Raw genomic sequence first — 23,395 nt, forward strand, 5'->3', positions numbered from 1 at the left:
TACATAAAATAAAATTAAAGCCCCTGAAAATCTTGGTTTCAAATCTTTCGAGTTTTCTTGTAAGCAAAGTAATTTAAATTCAGTGTTTCTTTCCAAAACATATTGTGTATCCTTTAGTTCTAGCAAACATGCTGGATGCATTTTCTTCCCCATAAAACATTTTCAAAGCTGATTTTTGAACATTTTAAATCTTACATTGTTAACACAGCTAGTTAGCTTCTCATCTCTGCCTCTGTAGATACGTTGCTACGTTTCTTTGCATGTTACTGCTATCAACTGTTGATGAGTGGAATAGTGTGAAACTATCATCAGGAGCGTGTACTGTGTCAGTCTCATGCACATGCACGACAAAATCAAACAGGAACCAGCTCGTTGAAACATTGCTCCATAGCGCTACTAGTGGTAAGAAAAGTATTTCCTTTTATTTAAGTGTTTCTCTATAACATTAAGCATGTAATGCAAAATAATAGACAATGAAAGTTAAAGTTTGGAAATAACATCCTTAACGAGGCTATAATCAATATTTTTATGATAAGTGTATCAAATGTCAGTGTGTAATGTGTTGGTTGTGGCTTGTAGTGATGAGCCTACAGAGAATTATCAGTGACTCTGCAGCTCCCCTCGGCTTCACGGACCTGTAGGCAGGTGTCAGCTTATTGTTTATATGTCCAGCTACAACTTTACTGTTTTGGTTCATTCTCAGCGCTCTCATAGTGTTGTTTTCAGCCGCAGCAGGCAGCTGTTTTCAGAGAAAAAGCTTGAAAAACCCACTGTACACTACGTGCTCCACTACATTTCAGAAGGAAATATTGCACTTTCTGCTCCACTACATTTATTTGACAGCTATAGTTACTGGTTACTTTTCAGATTAAAATTGTACGTGAAATGACATATGATGAGCTCATAAATTACAATACATTGTTTAAGATTAAACCAGTAATTAAATAACTTAAAACTCCAATATTTCATAAAGAAGCAAAGATTTGATAAAAGTCTGAAGAGTGAATCCAAATTTGTGTATCAGAACTTTGTTTTTTCTTCTTTCCTCTCCCATCATCTTTACCTTGCGAGGCAGCTGGATTCGCGAGATCACAAGATCACGAGAACATGTGAGAACCCATCTTGTCAGGCTTCAAGTTACGCGCTTGTGTCCGAACCACTGGTGGCTTGGACCAATCAGTATCCTATGAGGATTCTCATATGATCATGCAAATCCAGCTGCCTTGCAATGTTAGACGGTGAGAGACAGAAGGTTCATCCAATCACCTGTAAAGTATTTTTTGAAAGTGCCTGCCCTTTTCCAAACAGTTTCCAAGGATGACTTCTCAGATGGTTCTGTGTAACAAACCATCTGGCACGTCGGGTTACCATCATCTCACAACCCCTCAGATTTATCATGTGGATCTTTGGAGGGCCCCGACCCCCAGATTGGGAACCACTGGACCAAACTGTAGTTAAGTAGTGTAAACTAGCTCCTCTTTGAATAGCTACAACAGTAAAATGCTGCATATACACACTGATGCATCAGTATTAACAAAGTACTTTATTAAATGAATTGAATATATCGGTCACAAGGGCCTAGAACTTTTACTTTTAATAGTTTAGTAAATTTAACTGCTAATACTTCTGTACTTTTACTTAAGTAGAATTTTAAACACAGGACTTTTACTTGTAATGGAGTATTTTTACATTGTGGTATTACTACTTTTACTTAAGTAAAGAATCTGAGTAGGGTAAGGTAGGGACGGTTGCAACAGTGTCTAATTCTTAATACCTGGTTGAACTTCGGTTGAGAGCTCGCAGTGTTGTGCCTGCACTTTGCTCGATGCAGTGAAAAGCCATCGTGGTGCAGCACAAGCCACTGGAAATAATGGGTTTCAGAGTGCAGTCGTGCTGTTGTCACATTGTGTCTGAAAGGGAATTAACATTTAACATGGTAAGATTAACAACAGCCACACATAGGGCAGACCTCTTTACCCAAACAAACAAATTAACTGTGATATAGTACATTGTTAAAATACTCAGATTAATATGACAAAATAAAAAAATTAAGGAGGACATTTTTAATGCATTTTAATGTATGTTGCAACCGTGCCTGGAGACCATTGCAACTGTCCTCAGGTACGGGGTCAGTTGCAACACCTGACTTCTTCTCTTCAAATGCAATAGTCTCAGAATAACTAAGAAAAATGCAAAAAGTGTTGCAACCGTCCCCATCCTACCCTACTTCTTCCACCACTGAGTATGGATGTATGATCCTGACCTCATAGAGAGCAGCAGCAGTCACATACTGATCAAACTGGCAACCTGCTGATTCAAGCAGCAGAACAGAGGCTGACATAATCAATCATAATGACCTTCTAATCGATCATAAACTGATCAAAAGAGTCCACTCACTGTGCGCGCGCTCCCGCTTGGATGGAGGCTATACGCAGGAGCGCGCACCGGTGAATCCGCCGCGTGCCCGAGCTGAGAGTCCGGTAAAGCTGTCTCCATAGCGACGACACCCCGGAAATACACCGTAACCTGCCGGTGATCAGCTTACTACACGTTCATCTGCTGCTTTGTTTACCAGAGAGGAACAAACTCGTAACCGCCGCCTTTGTTTGTTTGTTTGTTTTTTCGTCGGTTGAGTCCGTAAACATGTCGGAGTCCGAGGAGGAACTGCAGGGAAAGCAGAGAGAGAGCACGAAGAAGAAGAAGAAAGAAAAACGGAGCGGGAAGAAGAAGAAGAAGAAGGAGGAGGAAGAGGAGGAGGAGGAAGAGGAGCAGAGGTGAGGTGTGCTCCATGCAGGTTCTACACAGAACCAGCTCTCTGATTGGTCCATATAACAAACTGAATCAGAGCAGAGAACAGCTATGTTATCAAAATCACAACAACTAAGTTCAAGTTAATTATCCTGCAGTAAAAGTAAAATGATGTGTCCTGTCAGAGGATCACATGACTGACTCTAACAGGTTGGCTGTCAGAGCTCTTTAACACAAGCATTTTAACTGACAACAGCCACATGTATTTCATGATAAATGTGTAAAATGTTACCTTCAGATAAATGTAACAGAGTTTATTTGATTATTTGCATATTAATAGACGTCCAGACTGGGCTAGAATGACCTTTGAACCTCAGCTGTATTTTTGATGTCTGATGAACAACACAAGGAAGATAAAGAGAAGAAATTATTGCATTTTTATTAAATATATTAAAGCTCCCCTACAGACATGTTTTGAGACATATGAAACCCTTGCTCCACCCCTGACACATCTGACCGATGAGTGGAGTGAATGTTCTCACATGGCGTTTAGGGATGCGTTTTAGTTTGCATGATTTTTTTTTTCAGTGAGAAAGAAATCGAACCAATGGCAAAATACAACAAGGGGCGGGCTGCTACTAACAATTATTTTCATCACTGATTAATCTGTCAATTATTTTCTTGATTAATTGATTAGTTGTTTGGTCCATAAAATGTCAGAAAATGGTGAAAAACATCTTTAAACGTCTTGTTTTGTCCACAACCCAAAGATATTCAGTTTACTGTCATAGAGCAGTAAAGAGAATTGTGAGTTTTTTCCCTTAAAAAATGACAATGACATAAAAACAGTAATTATTTTAATAGTTGGCAACTAAGCCATTAATCATTGAAGCTCTAATCAAGTACACCAACTCGTCCACTGATTTGATGCTCATAGGTACACATCTTTAACTCAGGTTTGAGGTGAGCACAGAGAAATCTCCCTGTGCAGCAGACGAATGTGAAAACAGCCTTCTAGTGTCAGACTCTCCTGTTTACTTTGTGTCTGATTCAGATTCACTGACATCAGAGAGAATCAGTGAGAGAAGTGAAACAGTTTGACATTTGTGACACATCAAAGACCGATGATAACATCAGCATGACTTACTGATTGATTTATCAGTCGCTTCATTGATAAATATGTCAGTTTCAGACTTCTGATTGGCTGATATTTAACTCTGTGTGTGTGTTTGTGTCAGCGAGTGTGTTGTGCTGCGCGGGATCTTCAAATTGGGGAAGAAGAGTCATGACGTCCTGCTCACCCGAACCAGAATGACCTGGACCCCCATCACACCGGAGACCCCCACAGGTCAGTTACCATGGTGACGGGATTGTCATGGTGATCGGTTATCCCGCCGATGTCAGACAGACAGGAGGACAGACTGTGTCTCTGTCGAGGCAGCTGGTGCTGTAATGGAGAAGTTCTGTCATGTTGAGACCACCTGAAACATGACATCTGGACACACACACACACACACACACACACACACAGAGGGGTTGTGCGTTGCTTGTGTTAGATCCTTGTGACTTCAGTTTTGGTGATTTGAACTGTTTGTGTACTCTCAACAATTCAGACTGTATTTTTCACCTTGTACACATCATACCAACACCGTGACAGTCCACAGAAATCTGCTGCCATACTCTTTGTTGACAGTGAAATTTACTGACCACCATCAATGAACCTGTTCATGAGGAGCTGCACACTCGTGAGATTTGATCGTTAGCATCATCAACTGCTCTAAAACTGCCATATAAGACTACGTGTTCCGCATTTGTGGGTGAGTTTCATTCACACAAAATGTTACCAAAGAGTAAAAACAAGAAATGTAGGTTGTAGAGCTTTAAGTCCTGCTGTCAGAATGAGCAGACACATTTATCAGTGTCAGTAGTTGTACTAGTTGAGCTGAAACAATTAGAAAATATAAATCAAACTGCCGACGACATGTCATCAGATCAGCACTGTACTGTGACAGAAATAAAGAGGAAATGCTTTGACATGAAGTTAGATGCAAAAAAAACATGACTCCATGACTATATGAAAGGAGGTCATGTGACTGATATATTAGAGGAGAGAATATTACAGCCGACAGAAGGTGATGTTAGACTGTGAGCTGCAACACAGGATGATACTGGACAGAGAAGTGATGCAGCTGTTTACTACTGAAATACAGAAGCTGCTGTGCTGAAATACGCCAATAAAATCTCAGTAAAATGGACATGATGATGATGATATTGTGAATTAATTTCACATGAAGTTGTCTTAATTTCGGTTAAACCATTTAAACCTGAAATTTGTGTGGATGAAAGCATTATGATTTCAGGTCAGATGAGTTGTTTTTGTAACGACTGTATCTGTATTTGACTCATATGATGTCTCTGGACCGGTTGTACATTTTGTTTTGATCTAAGTACCAGAAAATTGTCGAATGCCACAAATTCAGCACCTGCCTCTTAAGAATGAATGAATGAATGAAATGCATACAAATGCTTTCCTTATTTAACGACGAACTCAAGAGCTGTGTGAGAACACTCCATATTTACTATTTGCATGAAACTGTCCACCAGTTTTAGTGTGTAAATGTTGTGTAAAGTGTCCTCAAACATCCCCACACCGGAATGAGGTGTCCATGGCATGTGCACCACTTTTTTCTGCTTACAATCCCACAGTGCATTGCATTATATTTATTATTATTATTTTCTCTTCATCCAACGTACAGTAATGGATTTAAGGAATCTGTGAATTATCATCTTTTTTTTTTTTGTCTTTCTCCTCCCTCTCCTCTCCTCTGAGCAGGGCCACCAGCATCTCTCATACAGTCTCTCAGCCATGTTGACTTCCTGCAGCTCTGATCACAGCAGAAGCTGACAGAAAGAGATTCCTTCTTGTGTGATTACTGGGAGTAGCAGAAACTCAACTAGTTTTTATTTTGCGAGAGGAGAAGAGTATGAAACTAAAGGAGCTGAAAAGGAGCTTCCTCCAGTTTGGAATTAACAGTGTGACAAATCTTCTGTAGGTTAACACAGTTTTTTTCATATTGTGGTAATATTTTGGTATAGTGATATGTGATATGATGATATTATTGTGATGATTATGATGATATTATTTTGGTAATATCCAGTGTTGTGTGTTAGATTTTGGTTGAAATCCATTCAGACAGAACTGGTCAGTGGAGCAGGATGAAGGTGTAAATACAGTGTGGTTGAAGCCAATCTGTTTTGCTGTATTTCATCCAAGCTAATGTCATTAAGCCAGCACTGTATGTGTGTGTGTGTGTGTGTGTGTGTGTGTGTGTGTGTGTGTGTGTGTGTGTGTGTGTGTGTGTGTGTGTGTATGTGTGTGTTGGCAGTAGTAGAGAGCAGTTGGTTCAGCCCGTGGGGGGTTATTAGAGTCTCTCAGTGTGAGGAGATTAACACACACACAAACACACACACACGCAGTCAGCCTGTCAGCACGATGTGTGTGTGTGTGTGTGTGTGTGTGTGTGTGTGTGTTGATTAGATATTTCTATAGAAATGGATCAGCTGTTGTTGTTTATTTCTACACATGAATTCATCCTGTCTCACCCAGCAGCCTGTCTGTCTGTCTGTATGTCTGTATGCCAGGGAGGTGAGACCTGATCTGACAGTCAGTCAGTATACCAAAACTCTGGTAATCGTACCTGCAGTAGTATTAAAGTCAAACAATCAGCAGAATTTTCAATAATCAGTTAATTGTTTGAGGCATTTACCAAACAAAATGATCAGATCATTATAAATTGAATATCTTTGGTCAGACAAAACAAGCAATTTGAAGATGTTACCTTGGGCTCTGGGAATTTTTATCAATTTTCTGGCATTTTACAGACTAAAAAATTAAACAGTTAATAGAAAATAATCAAGAGATTAATTGATAACAAAATAATTGTTAGTTGCACCAATAATTTCAAATGATATCCAGTCCAGTTGGCAGTAAGTATAAAAGAAATCAAAGTACTTTACTGTTTTGTACGATAATGGAACACACGCAGGTTTTGATTAAACTGCGACTTTGGAATGCCAGTAACAATTCAACTTAAATACAAGGACACAATCATGCTTCTGCAAAAATTTAATATTTCTTTTGTTTTCCAAAATCTTCCAGGAGCTGTTTCACTACCATCTACAATTTGTGTTTTTCTAACTGTCCCATGTACCTCGACAACTCAAGTTTACTTTGTATTCATATTATCTTCAAGTTTACTGAACTTTTCCCAGTGCCACCACTGTAGACAGTAAACCATCATGCAACATGCTCAGCCTTAGTATTAGAATGCAACTGAGACACTCTGCTTTACTTCTTTCTGGGTGGAGAGCTAAAAATTCCTACAGACAGTAAAGTATCTCTGGAGGTTTGAGGACCAGTAAGAAGTGTGAAGAAACAACAACTGATCACTTTACAATCAATTTACTACAGAGCAGTTTACACAATCAATGTCATCTATGACTACGAGGAGTGATGCAGCGCTGCAGCCCGTGTGTTTGTGTGTGTGTGTGTGTGTGTGTGTGTGTGTGTGTGTGTGTGTGTGTGTGTGTGTGTGTGTTTCTAAATGATGATCCATAACTCCCCACAGTGAGCCACATGGCCTGGTCACATGAGACTGGACTGCCACTGAGTGTGTGTTTGTGTTGCGGTGCCGTCCCTACATGTTTAATTGTTTATCTTAGGGTTCAGACCTGGTTCTAGTATAACGTTTAGAATAAGGAGAAGATGATGCCTCCATACAGTGAATACGGTACAAGGTCCTCACAATGATATTAATAATACCAACATAATATATATACTGTTGTGTGTGTGTGTGTGTGTGTGTGTGTGTGTGTGTGTGTGTGTGTGTGTGTGTGTGTGTGTGTGTGTGTTGGCACAGTGGGCCAGTGGGGGCATGATTGGAAATTCATCTCCATCTGGAACCAACCAACATGCTACCTGTGACAGGCAATACTGTGTGTGTATCTGTGTGTGTGTGTGTGTGTGTGTGTGTGTGTGTGTGTGTGTGTGTGTGTGTGTGTGTGTGTGTGTGTGTGTGTGTGTGTGTGTGTGTGTGTGTTTGTGCAGTAGCTCTGTAGGTTCTGCCAACTTAGATCAGACTCACCTTCATTGGGGTGGATGGAAAATCTGTCTCTCTCGTTTCATTTTTGCAATTTCAATTTGCTTTAATGAGATAATAATAACAATAATGTTATTATTATTATTATTAGACTTTATTTTTTATAGCATATTTCATACAAAAATACAATACATTGTGTTGACACATGATGTATGCCAGAGGAAAACAATGGATCCAACTTTTGTGTTTTAGCCTATTTTAGCTCCTAGTTTTGGTTTTACTGCACATTTACTGTTTGGTTCATGAAAATAATCATAAGTTGCAGCTCTATTGCATTTTATAGATGAAAAAGCAATGGTCGTGCAACTGATTACTGATAATTATGGAGTGAGCTAGTGAGGGTCTATGAACGAGTCAGTGGTTTTGGTCACAGTTAGAGCGTCTTTAGCTTTCATTATGTGATGTGTGTCTGTGTGAAACAGAAGATGTGGACGGGGTGTCATTTCAAGAGGAATTTGATCGGATTGTTCAGATTTGATTGGCTGTGACATATATTTGGTATATAAGAAGAGATAACAATTAACAAATAACACAGAGACACAAGAATTAGAACTTGCAAAATGTATTTTTCATTTCACTTGTCTTTAAAATGAGTTGATTGAGCTGGTGTGCTGTGTAATGTTTACATGCGTACAAGCAAACTTCACTAAGCTTCGAGAAAGTTTTACACAATTTGGAATCTCCATGGATTAAAAATTCATAATACAAAAAGTAATAACTGACTTTGTTTGCAGGCATCCTGTCAACAGTTTTACAGATGGCTTTTTATTGGTCAATGACAAAAATGCTTTCTTGGTGACTTGGGACAACAAGTTGCAGTACCATGGTCGGCCACTGGGACAGACTGGCAGCACAACTCGCTCTGTATCAAATCAGTCAATAACAAATATGTTATGGATCAAGTCTGTGTGTGTTTGTTATGTAACTCTGAGTCTGAGTTCCGCTGACACTATCCTCAGAGGATTGGATGATTAATCTGACAAGGACCAATCAGATTTCAGAATTCCTCCCTGATTACGCTGATTGCTTGACAGGTGCTACTGTATGTTCTGCTGATCAATGGATTAGTGAGTAATGCAGTTAATAATATTATGTAATGTGAACACAGACGGACCAGCAATACTACGCTGGTATCAGTGAGCAGATATGTTATTCACAAAATTATAAATTAAGACGTTGGACTGATGAGTGAACAGCAGCAGTTTTAAAGAAACAGTGCAATATTAGGGAAATCATCATTGATAGTTGCAGCTAACAAAGTTAACTGTATGAGGAGGAATTATTCAAAGGGACATTTAGGAACTTCTATGGCATTATCCCCAGAGCAGATGAGAAGATGGATATCAGTTTAATCTTTTTGTGTCCATTACAGAGAAAGGTCCAGGATGTGTTTAGCCTAATTTAGTATAAGATTGGAAGCAACAAAGGAAACTGCTTGCCTAGTTCCATCAAAGCAGAAAAATAAGACACCTTCCAACAGCTCCAACGCTGTCTGCTTTACATGTTGTATCATTTGTATTAAGCAAATAGAAATATTCAAAGCTAGCTAACAAGATACAAGAAAGAAACATCTGAGACATCCACTCAGAAAGTTTCAGATTCTGTTGCTGTGCAGCTAATGGTGAGTTGAGGTGAGAGATTCAGGTTACTTTGTATAACTTGAAATAATTCACTTTGGATTTTGGAGCCATTTTGAATGAGAATCTTTTTTTAACATCTTGTTTGTTGAGCAAGTGTTTAAATAGAAATGATAAAAGAAGAGATTTTGGTTTTAGCAGCATTTAGCATTGAAGCTATTTGTTGACCAATAACTTTAAGCACAAAAGTCCTGTCTTCATAGTGTGGTCACCAGGTTTGACCTCTGTCTTAATTCTACTGTCAGCTAAACCCAGCTGATTACAGGACAGATGGGTGAAAAGCTTGTTCGTTAATAAGATACATTTTAATATTTTTTCACTTTCAGGTTTAATGTTTTCATTGATTTCCTTCCTTGCAGCCATTGGTTTCAGTAAATTTCTAAAAAAAAAAAAAAAAAAAAAGTGAAATTTGCTTCAGAGAGATGAACCTTCTCAGTCAACATTCAGCCACATTAACTTTTTTGTCAGAGTTGTGTTCTCTTTGTGGGTAAAACAATGAAAGAACAGTTTCCCCCTGCTTCCAGTCTTTGTGCTAAGCTAGGCTAAACATGTCCCTGACCTATCTCTGTGCTGGACAAATAGAGATTAAAGTGATGTCAACCTTCTCACCTGACTCTGTGTAAGACTGCTAACAAGCACCAACAACAGGAAACAAGAGGTGGTGTGGCCAGACTTCACAGCACCACCCTTCAGGCCACTCACTTTTAGCAGCAATGGCAGCGTGGCTCTAGTAATGGTGATGACGGTCTCATGGTCGGTTGGTCCACCACGGATGGATTTACATCAAAATTTTGTACAGACATTCATGGTTTCCAGAGGTTGAGGCATAATTACTTTGGTGATCCCCTGACTTTTCATTTAGTGCCACAGTGACATTTTTTGATTTTAGTAAAATGTCTTGATAGTGTCTCTCATCATGACCAAATACCTGAAAAACAAATGACATTCCCATCAGTGTCACCATTTTTTCCGTTATTGTGTCGTTTCTTTCAAAATGATCAACTCAACACTATTATTACACAAGATTATTGGTGCCTTGTCGCTAATAGTAAGCAGTAATTCATAAAGGATGATTTGTACAGTCAGGTGTGATGTGTTCAGGTGATGAGATGAGCTCTTCTTCTCTCTGCAGGGGAAGCATGCGTGGTGCAGCCAGATGTGGTGCTGCTTCAGGATGTGTTTGCTGTGAAGGTGAAGCGGCGGCGAGCGGCAGGTCAGCAGTCGGGGGGAGCTGTGCTGGGCATGGCGCTGTTCTGCTGCAAGAGGAGAGGGAGGAGGCTGGAGGAGGACACGCTGCACCTCCACAACGCCTCTTCCGAACACACACACACCTGGTACAACACCCTGAAGGAGCTGCTCGCAGGTAACACACTCTCAGATAGTCATGCAGTCTGATGGGAAATCTAAACAGAAGAAATTGGGACTTTTGAGCTTATTTTTGAGCTTGAGTCCATTTTCAAAAAGTGAGTTTCATTATGTCTGATTGGTTGTTGAGAACTTGGGTAAAACCATTTTTTCAGGCCAGAGTTGTGCACCACTGTTTAATAAAATGATCATTTATTTTAAAATTTAATGAAAGACACCTGATTTTTTAAAGCTGTGTTCAGACAGAATGCAAAGTGAATTTTTCATGTGGCACGATTACATATAAAGTCAATGCAAAGACATGAGTAGGTGTGAATTTGCCCCGGGTAATGTAAAGTGTCGCAAATATGTGTCTGTCAAGTTGAAAATGTCAACTTGAGCGTGTATCACAGGGCTTTATGTATGTACTTCATTAATGTACAGAGAGGAGAGGGGAAAAAAGAGAGACTGGAGGGAGTAGATAGACCTCCATTATAAAGAAGATGTCTATAAAACTGTTGACAGGATAGCTTAAACTGCAAATAAGATGTAGTATTACTCTTTGTATTATGATTTTATAATTATATTATAATATAATAATTGAATCCATGAAGGTTTTATATTTATAAAACTTTTCTAGAGCCTAGAAAAGCGTGACATCAACCCAGTGTAAAGTCTATGGACCAAGCGGGAACTCGCAGGCAGGGCCAGTGCGAGAAAAACTGCTGCGCATATTCAGTTTGACAAATCAGACACAGACTATCTGTCTTAATAGTATTAATTAATGTCATTTGGTGACATTAGTTTTAAATGTTTCTGTATTTGGGTGAACTGACCCTTAAACCACAGATATCACATGGGGCCTCTGAATCTGATGGACTTATTTAGAAAAACCTCTGACATGCTGATAGTAAGAGTGACAGTTTGTCTGTGTTACATAAGAGCTGAGCTACACTGGAAACATGACTCAGTACTTCTGTTAGGGTCACATTGTAAGATGATTACATACACACACACACATCCTCTTGAGTAATACTATTATTCTGGTCTGACACTGTCTGCATTAAACTGCCCATCAGATAGATCGATAGACCACTAGTCCTAGATTAGGGTGATGCAGAACCCAAAGATATAGTTTTTTAGGCATGCCAGCAGTATGGATGGCAATGACGGTCGGTGCACCAGAGACATACAGTGCATGGTCCCGAGATTAATGACTTTGGTTATCCGCTGATTTTTCCTCTGGCGCCTCCATGAGGTTAACTTTTGCAGTTTTGAGTGACATTTCTCAACAACTATTGGATGGACTGCCATGAAATTTAGTTCATTTATGTCCAGCTCTGGATGAACTGTAACTTTAGTGATCCTCTGACTTTTCCTCTAGCGCAATTATCAAGTTCAATTTTTAGTTTAATAATCCAATACTACTGATTTATGACTAAATGCTTGCACAAGTAATTATCTTTCCATCTGCCTCAGATATAGTTTGTCTTTATTCCTTGTTAGTTAATGTTAGCATGCGAAACACGCTAAACTAAGATGGTGAACCTGCTAAACATCAACATGTTAGCATTGTCAGTGTGACCATGTTAGCATGCTTACAGAGCTCTTAGTGTCATATTGTGCAGCTCAGTTCTATTTTTTTGAATCCGTCATTTTCAGTAATGCTGTATCGGCTGAAATAAAATAGCAAATTACTGCAGTTGTTTCTAGGAGTTTAGTACAAGTGATTAATATCCACCAATAACTCCAGTTAGCATTGGCTAGCTAGCCAGTCTGGACTTAGTAATATTTTTCTACGGACAGAAAGAGGTAATGGAAACATTGCTCCTAACAGACACAGTCACACTGCTGCCATAAGAGGCATAATGAAATATAAAGCAAAGTCAACTTGGTCTACTGTGTCTCTATAGATGGCTTCCATTGACATAAGAAAAAACATCCAACCTGAATACATGAGGTATACATTTATCATGACTGAGGCTTAACTAGTTTTCAGACAGATGCAGCACTAGCTGCTCAGATTAGAATTTCATTGTTTTATATCAGCCTATTCATCACTCAGTTTGATGAGGTGAGTCACAGTTACATCAGACAAGAGAGCTAATCTGCTAATCCCCCGGAACAGAGACAGATTATACACAACCACACGGGCACACACATTCAGAAGTACTCAGTAAAGTGTTGTCAGCAGTTGAATCACGTTGTCTGAGAGAGAGATTAGCTAAAGTACTGTCTACATCAACACGTCTAGTTCACTTTAGTTCACAATGAAAACCAATCTGCAGAGACTTTAAACTATAGCTAATATACGCTACATGGCCAAAAGTGTATGGACACCCAAACATCACACCTGTATGTTATTTTTGAACATGTCATCCCAACACCATGGGCATTAATCAGCTGCGAGACAGGCTTCCACTTCTGGCTTCAGACTTTCCACCAGATTTTGGAACCTGGCTGCAAGGATTTGCTCCCATTTGATCCACAGGAACATCAGTGAGGTCCACCACTGATGTTGGGAAATAATGGGTACATCTCAAGTCTCTTATTTGTCATTTCCTCACTCGTCGATCCTCACTTAAACCAGAAGTTCTTCCGGTTTGCCCTCTTGAAGGCTGTCCTGCAGCCTTCATGGAAGTCTTTAACCAGCTGACATGCCCCCTTATTGGATATCAGTTATTTATTGGATGCTGCAGCTGATCGGACTGATCTGTTACCTCACAACATCACTGCAGTTTGGGAACTTGGAAAACCATAGACATGAGGTTGACATCAAACTTCTCATCACTCTCATTGATTGTTTCCAGTAGCAGCAGACAAAGTTAGCGACTAGCTGGTGAACATAGTGGTAGAGCCAGATATTTTTCTCAGTTGAGTGAATATTGGATTTACATTAAATAGAGGGACACAAACATGACTCCAAATGAATGCTGATGTTGCTCCATGTTGCTGGATGAATATAAATAGGTTTAAATATGCAGCTGTTTGCTAACACATTCACTGTAAAGCCTTTTTTTATGGTGATACTGTCTGCTATGAAGTAAGTGTTCTTGTCTGTAGATTTCATCATGTTTAAAGTTGAACTGAGTTCTTGTCACTTTTGTGTAAGGACATATGCAACTATTGCTAATGATTTTCCGTTATCAAAAGAAGATAGTCCAAGTTTTTGGACAAAAGCATTAGCTTTTTGCTGAGCGAACCTGAAGAAGCTACAGACTAAATGCATTATTCGCTCCTAATAAAATCTCAGTAAAGTCATTTCAGTGTGGGGTGGTTGATTTTGATCTTCACCTAAGATGGTCCTACGACTGACCAGTACCTGATTGAAAATACTGGCTGTGCATAGGGAGTTCTGTTCTCTGGTTTTTGGCATTGACTATATAAATATGGACGATACGTCTCCACTTCCTACCGTAATGCAAAAGTGAAGCCAAAATATCTCCTTTGTGGCAGCTGCCATCTTGCTTGTGTGACATCATTTGGAGCCAGAGTCTGCCTAGTAGAGTCGGGCGGCGGGATGACAACCCACGGAACACGCCCCCTCAGCCGTCCCACCACCTGTTGGAGGTTTGAGAGCGGATGTCACAGCTGTCAATCATCATGTCAGACCCCCTTTTTATACCATCAAGTAACTAATTAAAAACAAACTTATCAGAAAAATGAGTATTTGGACAAACATCGGTGAGATAAGAACCACCTTAAATGACAGAAACCATGTTTGGGAATAATTTATTTGTTGTGTACTTTGATTTTTTAGTTTGGCTCATGTCCCATCCACTAACATGGTGGGGGCGGGTCTTATGACCTATACTGCAGCCAGCCACCAGGGGGCAATTGAGATGTTTTGGGGAGCTGTCATGACGTCCATATTTATATACAGTCAATGGTTTTTGGACATATTTGTGGAAACTGCGTAAAGCCCCTTTCACATATGCAGTCTATCCCTGAAATGTTCAGGAACATTCCCTGCATAGGGTCATGTGTGAATGGGAGCAGGGATTGATATACTGGCAATTACCTTACCTCAAGACTTAGTAACATTCCAGGGATCCAGGGATTTCAGGCCCCATCTGTCCCTTGCAAGATGGAAATCCTGAATGTAGCTGCATATGTGAATAGTGAAAATCACCAGCAATGGCTGAAAGGTTATTCCAGCAATTTACCGGGAACTATGTGTGAAAGAGGCTTAAGTTTCAGGCCTCTGGGTTACCTTTGGAACACTTCATTTAGGAGGAGCCATCATGCTGTAAGTTTGTATTCCACTAGGAAAGTGGAAGCAAGCAGGCAAGGCCAGTATGCCTTCCAATTTGCAGGCTAGTCAGCTAGTTAGCCAGCCTTCCCCGTGGAAAGTGGAACCTAGCTAGCCTAACTTTCTAATGTTAGCACTGATTGCCACTCGGCGTTACTTTTTGGTTATGTCATATACCTGCTGAGTCATCGGCAGATCCTGCACACTGAATACATAACACAACACATAAATTTGCACAGCTTCTAGCTGCTGCCAGCAGCAGGATCAGCACCTTGGAGAGCTGATCAAATCCTGACAACTGTGTTGATGATTCTTTACATGATTAAAATTAATGATTTAATTTATGAACAATATTTAACAAATATTCTTTAACATTTTTGAGAGTATATTGATCAGGTTTCCATACTTTCAACAAGTGAACCCCTGCTGATTTGACCTGTTACTCTATGACTAAACAAAATGATTTTTAGAGAAACCAAAGATGTAATTAAAAAAATAAACTCTTTAAAAAACCAAACGAAAATACATTCGTAACAAATTAATGAACAGGATCTTAAACTGGTGGTCTGGGGCCACGGGAGGGTCCAGGAGCAGCAGGGGCCAGTGTGCTCATTATGGATCGTGTGCTTTCACTTTGCATACGAACAGATCCGTTTCCTCTGCAGAGAAGCGTTCCTTCTTACTACTTGGCAAATGTGCCATCATAATGGCAATCTGCTGAGGAGCAAGCACACCTGGCTCTTAAAGGGAATGGGAGATGACACTCTGATTTGTTTATTGCATGTTATGCCCAAAACACACCCATGATTAAATAAGAGACTATGGACAACCCCTTTGAACCATGCGCCTGGCGCATCGACCATTTTTCCGCTGTTAAAATAGCAAAAGTGGATTTGGACACATCCTAAATGCACTTGCAACATGCGCTTCAGACGGTGCGCTTTAGATCGTTAAAATAGGGCCCACTGTATGTTAACCTGTGATTTGAATTATGACATGGAGTCATGTAAGGAGTGCTCAAATGTGACCGGCTAACAACGTTGATGACAAAGCTGATTAGCTGCCTTATTATCAATAGTATGGTTAACTGTCAGACTATTTTACTGCCCACAGTAAAATGAGACTATGCCCGTCCACACAGATATTACATTAATCACACTACAGTACTGACATTGTCAGTCAGAACCAACAATTCACATCTCCTGGAGAAAACTAATGATAATCAAATAAAACTTGTACCAAATAAGTATAAAAGACTGCTGATTTCTTAGCAAAAATTAATCTTAATTTCAGTTTGACTTCAACATGTTTCCTGTAAAGAAGGTAAAGTTGCATGAACTCAGGCAACTTGTAACTTAGCAAAACAGCCACTTCCTGACAGGACCCGTTTAATAAAGTTCTGGATGTTGTTGCAGACTGAAGTTCCCAGACGCTGGTTTCCTTGGTGCACTGGAGTGGGTGGTGCCTGGCTGACACTTAACACACAATAGTAAGGATTTAACCCGCACACACACACTTGCATTGTGTGTGTGTGTGCGAGTTAAATCCAACAGAGACATTACAAGCTATTCATTAATGGGAAGGTCAAAGGTCACACACACACGCTACCATCGTCCTGTCACCATGGCATCAGTCTGACACGTTATCGCTGGTCACCTGTCTGTCTGTCTGTCTGTCTGTCCATCAAACCAGATTACCCATGAGGCCCTGCAGCAAAGTCACAACTTCTTTAAGTATCTGCCTTTGGCCTCACACGCACACACACACACACACACACACACACACACATACACATGTGAATAGTTCGCAGGTCGTGTGTCAGCTTGCATGGTCACACTGCACATCAAACTGACGGCTTTTGTGACTTTACACACCGCGGCAGTGGAGGCTGTGTGTGTGTGTGTGTGTGGAAGGTAACCAAAGTCGGTCGCTCTGCTGCTGTGTGGACATTAAGCCTATTTTCCAGCCAGAGGTCAGTGTGAAAAGTGTATTGTTGTGCGAATCGTTGCGGCGCGGAGCGGGCAGTCCTGCTGCTGCCGCCACCACCACCACTTCTTAACCTTCAGGTCTGAACATTCAGCTGCACAATGGCGGAGAGCAGACACTTCCTGTTTCCAGAGTGTTATTCTGTGCTGTTTGCTGTGTGAAGCAGCTGCACAATGCTGTGCAGTGAGTGAATGGCAGTCCGAGTGACAAAAGGCGAACAGAGATGCTGTATAGAGTCTGTTTCCATGCACGCAGTCAGACGGTGGGATGGATTGACTGCAGTTGTTAAACGGTACAACAGACTGACAGGCCGATGGAGGCAACGATGCTCGCCAGACTTAGCTCGCCCAGTCCACCAAGTGCCACCGTGACTCCTCCCAAATCAATTGTCTTGTCAATCCAACATCAGTTTCCTGGGTGCTTTCAGAGCTGTTAGTTTGGGTTCACAGTGACACAGTGAAATTGGTGGAAGCGTTCAGTCAAGTGGTACGGTAAGGTGTCATAAGGTCAAAATGACAGCTTTAACGCACTGTGAAGCCAATAAACACAAACATCCAACAGACAAGAAAAATACAACTTTGTCCTTTTTTTATAATAGGACTTTTTCAAATAAAACTGCAACTTTATTATTTTAATAGTATAACTTTTTTCTCATGGAAATAACTTTTCTCACAGTATTCTGACACATCACAGAGGAAGAACAAAGACTGCAGAAATAAACATAACACAACAGTATTCATTTTACTGAGGACTTTATTACCCAACACTCAATTCATGTTATCAACACAGCCTGCTGTATCACACAGTGGCCACTCAGTGACTATAATCAATTTTCTTTTTCAAGAAAATCAATCAAAGTAAATGTGAATTAGTATGCGTTTCCATCCACTTCTGTTCTACAGGTATTAATATTTGAGTGCATGAAAGTAAACAGTTGGTGGTGCTGATTCTCCGATCAAGTGCAGGAAACCACAAAAGTAAGAAGAAGCAATGGACAACATGATAGACATCCTGGTGATGGAGAGCATGATGGGCAGCAACATCACAGCTTCTTGCTTTTGGAAGCATTTTGATAACAGCCCTGTGTCAGTTATACAGACATGTATTGATAGCTGACCAGCGGGGCGGAAGCTTCAGGGACATTTAAGTCATATACTAAATCTGTTTCCATTGCACTTTGTTGCATTTTGCTTTTATTGACACATAAACTTTTCCAACTCATCCAAGCGTAAAAACTATTTTTGTGATATTTTGACCTTTTTTTCCCAGCATTTCCACTCATGTTTTTTTATGCACAAATTGAAAAAGCGCATAAAAAAGGGTGGATAGAAACCCGCCTTATATGTCTCTTCTAGTTTCTCTCTTAACAGAAGAGAGTTTTCAGTGTGTGCCTCTATAAACTGCTTTATGGCTGTGTGTGTGTGTGTGTGTGTGTGTGTGTGTAGCTCTGTGTTACATATTAACAGGTGTGTTGGTGAAGTGTGTTTTAAGTGAGTGTTTCTATAGTGATGACATGATGATAGTAACCTGTCTCCCTCTCTATCTGTCTTTCATATTAAGGTTTAAGGCTTTATTAGTTTGTCAGGAAACAAACTTTATTGTACGGCAGCACACACTCATACGCCCACCCTACTCTGATTTTAATGCAACCTGGCAACTCAAAAGTTGCTTACGAGATAATCACATTCCCATCAGCCCCAGCTAAACCTTGTGTTTATTGCTAATTAGCAAACATTAGAAGACGCTAAGCTCAGATGCTGAACATTGTAAATATTACACCTGCTAAATATCAGCATGTTGGTATTGTCATTGTGAGCATATTAACATGCTAGTAATAGCAGTCAAGTCAAAGCCTGCTGTTTTGAACCCTTGGAGACCCACCATAGATCCATTTTTGTCTTTTTTAGGGGGGGATGGGATATTTACAGGGAGATAGCAGGTCAACAGTATATGACATACAGAAGTGGTGATACATCATCTGAAAGCTGTGAGCCTGAAGATTAATTTGAGATGCAAGTTTTTCTAGTAATAAATCTGTAATGAACATTGTGTATAGGGGCCTAGAACATTATGATGGAAGTATATGATGGCAATTCCCATGGTCAATTATGCCTCATAAATTGTTGCAGCAATTTTAAGTTGATAACATTTGTTACACAGATTTGAGGAAAAATTTAACCATTTTTGACCACTTGAGAATTAATGAAAATAGTCAAAAATACCTCCAAAATACCACAATAAGACACCAAGAAAATTCATGCTGTTATTTGGTATCAAAAACTTTTGACATTTAAAGATTCCTGCAAGAATTGCATTTTTTGGCAAGCACTTCTGTCGTTGAAATTGCTCAGAAACCCCCTTATTTTCGACATACCTAGGGAAGCCATACATCCTCTGAATGCCTGAGGTCTCTAGTTTGTGGTCGTAAAGTTTGATGAGGCTGTGATTATCCTAGAGTCACAATATGTCATTTTACACTCTGAGGTCAAGTTTAAAAAATGGTCTCACTACAGTGAAATGACTACTGTGTGGACTAACATCATCACACATGAATACAATTGGACTCACTGAATCCACGAGTCTCCAAGAGTCTCAGCTTTCCAGTCATACCCAGTTTATGCAATTCTATGCAAAAAACTGCATGGTTTTTGCAAAAAAACTGCATAGAATTAGCATAAAGTGGACATGTCTATAAAGTGGAGAATCATGAGTACTCATAGAACCCATTTTCATTCAGATATCTTGAGGTGAGAGGTTAAGGGACCCCTTTGAAAATGGCTGCGCCAGTTTTTCCCTCGCCAAAATTTAGCCTAAATTTGGAGCATTTTTTAGCCCCCTTACTGACAAGCTAGCATGGCATGGTTTGTACCAATGGATGCCCTAGGTCGTCTAGTTTCATATGATACCAGTGTCACTCTAGCTTTAAAACTGAGCCCACTACAGCCTCTGAAAGACAGTAATGTAACCTGATGGCGTAGACGCCCCCACAGGTCTCTGAGGGTTAAGTCCAGCCTCTCAGCTACCAGCTTGGCTGTTGACTCTTCTCTTGTTGTCATGTAAGACCTCTGACAAAAACTGCAGGTCTGCTTGTTAAATTAGCAGTCTGGTTCATTATCAGCTTTTGGGATAAGATTGTGTTGTCTGTCATTGTGTTTTGTGTATCTCTTAAAGGGAAATCCTGATATTTATCAGCCTGGGTCTCAAATGCAACACACATAATGAATTTTACTCATCACCTCTGTTGTAATGCACAGCCTGTCAAGAACACAGCTGATTGGGAAAAGACACTCAAGCTTCCTACAGCTTTCCAAAAAAATGTAAATTTGAGAAAGATCATCTCAAAAACTTGTTTTACGGCCAGTCAACATGGAGAGCATTTTTAGAAGTGCTTTCAACACCCGTCACTTGCACATCTCAGGGAGCAGATATGATTCAATTTGATCAATCCACACCGACTCCAAGATATAGTCATCTCATATACGTCACCCCGGGATCCCCAACGTTATTTTATGCTCCGAGTCTATTTTTTCCTCCTTTGGCACATTTAGTGAGGCGTAATCTGTTAGAATCACACAAATCTCCTGTTGCTTGTATGCTCTGAACATGTTATTCTATATTGATTGATCAAGGCTCTGTGTGGCTATGAACCTGCCTTCATTTCACTATAGGCAATAAAATCAATGAACCTATAAATACAAACACTGTTGATTTCTTCCCATGGAGCCAACATGAAAACTACTTTAGTTGAGTTAGTTTCTACTGTCAGTCGACCTGGTGAAGGCAGTTTGTCCTCTCAGCTCTCCAGGAGCTTCTGCTGACAGCAACTGCTTCTGTGGACAGAGACAGCTGAAGGGAGGTTGGCGTCTGTATGGATTGAACGGACAGAACACTTTCATAACGCTTACACGCTGCTCACATCTCACCTCTGATGTGGATTCCCAGTTAGAGTAAATCTTAACAGTCTGCATCTGTTGTAGCACAACTAGCCACAGCTGGACTCCCTTTGATGGAGGTTGTTCCCAGAGCTGGAGATGACGTCTTCAGATGTCTTGTTCTGTCTGATCAACAGTCCAAAACCCAAAGATATTCAATTTACAATGATATAAAACAAAAAAAGCAGCAAATTTTCATGTGCAGGAGGCTAGATCCACAGAATGATTTGAGTTCTTGCTTAAAAAAGAGCTAATGATAAATCAATTATCAAAATTGATCAAAGTCTCATGTCTGCTAAGGATCTGTAGACTGTATCATTCCACTGAATCTGATTAATTATGATGTTTAAAGGGTTTAATTGATTGCTACTGTTCACTGACCCCAGATGGAGTCTGCACAAAACCTGATCTGTTTTTATCAACAACATGCAGCAGCTCAGTCTTCAGTCCTCTGTCAGAAACTAGACACTTCTCCATGACAACTCCAGGATTGTTTACCATGGTAACGGTTTAGCAGCGCCATAGCAACCTGACGCTGTCCGAGGCAGGGAAGTGATCTGATGGATACTTGATCTCTCTGTATCTATCTGTCTATCTGCTGTTCTGCTTTGCAAAATATCAACAAATGGAATGACATCATCTCCTATGAGACTCTGTGTGTGTGTGTGTGTGTGTGTGTGTGTGTGTGTGTGTGAGAGAGCGGGAGAGAGACAGAGACACAAGGAAGGACAAACAGTTTTTACATTAAGGGCTTCAGCACTTTCTGGTATCATTGAGTGTTGGGTTTAGTGTCTTTGCTCCTGTTCTCTAGAACAAACTGACTGATGAGCTGAAATCTGCACACATTCAAAAGCAAATTTTTGTCAAACTGATGGTAAAGATGTCATCCTAATACAGTGCTGTGTTGAAAGTCAATGCGGGCCAGATTTACTGAAGCTTTTGCGCCTGTTTTTCAGGCCTAGATGTGACACATTCTGTCCCAAACACCTGTGTTTGTCAAACAGGTACTGCAGGCTGGAGTCACAGTTTGCGTCATTTTAGCTAGTGTTTGCAAGGTGTAGGCTAACTCTCTAAATTGCATATCCATTTAAGGGAGGATCACTGGATTTATTAAGCTCACGCAATCAGCATTTTTGTAGAGAAAATAACGAATAGTGGACGGGGAGTTTGTGTTCATTAAACTTGACCAAACCATCAATGAATTGTAAAATCACGATAGACTACAACTAAACTTTTCTTTCTTTTGTGAAGACATTTAAATGTGTGTTTGGAGGAGGATGTCGGGGCAGCTCCTCGCAGCAACTCCTGACAACTTGGATAGAGCCGTGGGGTGGAGCGATGGCAGGAGGTGCACTGCGTGTGTGTGTATGGGGTCATTAACAGGGCGAGGTCACGGCCTTTTGGGAGCAGATTATAGCAGTGAGCTGGATAATGGAGCTGGTGTGTGTGTGTGTATATTGATCTGTGCTGGTCTATGGGGATTTATAATGCGGTCTCTAAATCTGCCTAATGATGAGCTGTACAGCGGGTCATGTGTGTATGTGTGTGTGTGTGTGTGTGGATACCTACCACATAACCCCCCCCCCCCCCTCCACACACACACACATACACACATGCACACACGCACACACTCTGTGCTTGTTAGTGTTGTTACAATCAAACATGGCTCCTCCAGGTGTTAGAATAGTAGTAGACATGTTCACTGTCATCATCAAGTTTGCAAGACTGCAAAGCTGATAAGACAGGTCTTGCACTTCACAGCTTTTATACCATCACACTTTTAGAAATATTATGAAATGAATGCATTTCAGTTGAATCTCTTTTCTTCTACATATTTCTGTGATATTATATGGTTAAATGTTGTTCCTACATGATACAAGTAATGTCTCATCATACTTTGATACATTTATATAAAGGTTTTTGATGTTCCTCTTGTGTAAGTGATTTAAAAAAGTATAGCATCACATCCATTTTGCATATATTTGTGGGTAATTCAATTAGCAAAATCTGTTAAGTGTGCACCCAAGTCCCCTGACAGACTTCAGAGGAATCTGTGGGTCTGCAAGTGCAGTGAAGTGAAGACATTTAAATATAGTCTTTACTTGGAAGTGTTCTCCTAGGCATATAAGTTGTTTCAAAGACACATATATCCTCCAATCGTATGCCATCATGTGTGTTTCTCTACAGCTCAGTTCAGTCTTTTTCAAAGGGAGAATTCAATGATCACATAGACTGACCCCAGTTTGGTTTTGGAATTGATGCAACAAATGCCAGTATGTTATGATATTAATATTTCTGTTAATGTTAGTGACATTTGTAACTGGGGACTGTCAGTTC

The 23,395-nt window shown here is 40.2% G+C and overlaps 1 protein-coding gene across 2 annotated transcripts in view; it reads left to right on the forward strand.

Moving 5' to 3' along the window:
• The first annotated feature begins 1,752 nt into the window (after positions 1-1,752).
• The window catches only part of cerkl (ceramide kinase-like), a 39,617-nt gene continuing 17,974 nt past the window's right edge, over positions 1,753-23,395 (forward strand). The window contains exons 1-3 of one of the 2 annotated variants that reach the window (XM_067604491.1): positions 1,753-2,774; positions 3,987-4,096; positions 10,677-10,907. In XM_067604491.1, the coding sequence (XP_067460592.1) occupies positions 2,644-2,774; positions 3,987-4,096; positions 10,677-10,907 (472 nt within the window). In that variant the 5' untranslated portion in view covers positions 1,753-2,643. Of the gene's footprint in view, positions 2,782-3,986; positions 4,097-10,676; positions 10,908-23,395 lie in introns of both variants that reach the window. The other variant, XM_067604492.1, reaches the window with a different exon arrangement.

The sequence above is a fragment of the Thunnus thynnus genome, chromosome 11, assembly GCF_963924715.1.
Source record: "Thunnus thynnus chromosome 11, fThuThy2.1, whole genome shotgun sequence".
NCBI classification, from domain to species: Eukaryota; Metazoa; Chordata; class Actinopteri; order Scombriformes; family Scombridae; genus Thunnus; species Thunnus thynnus.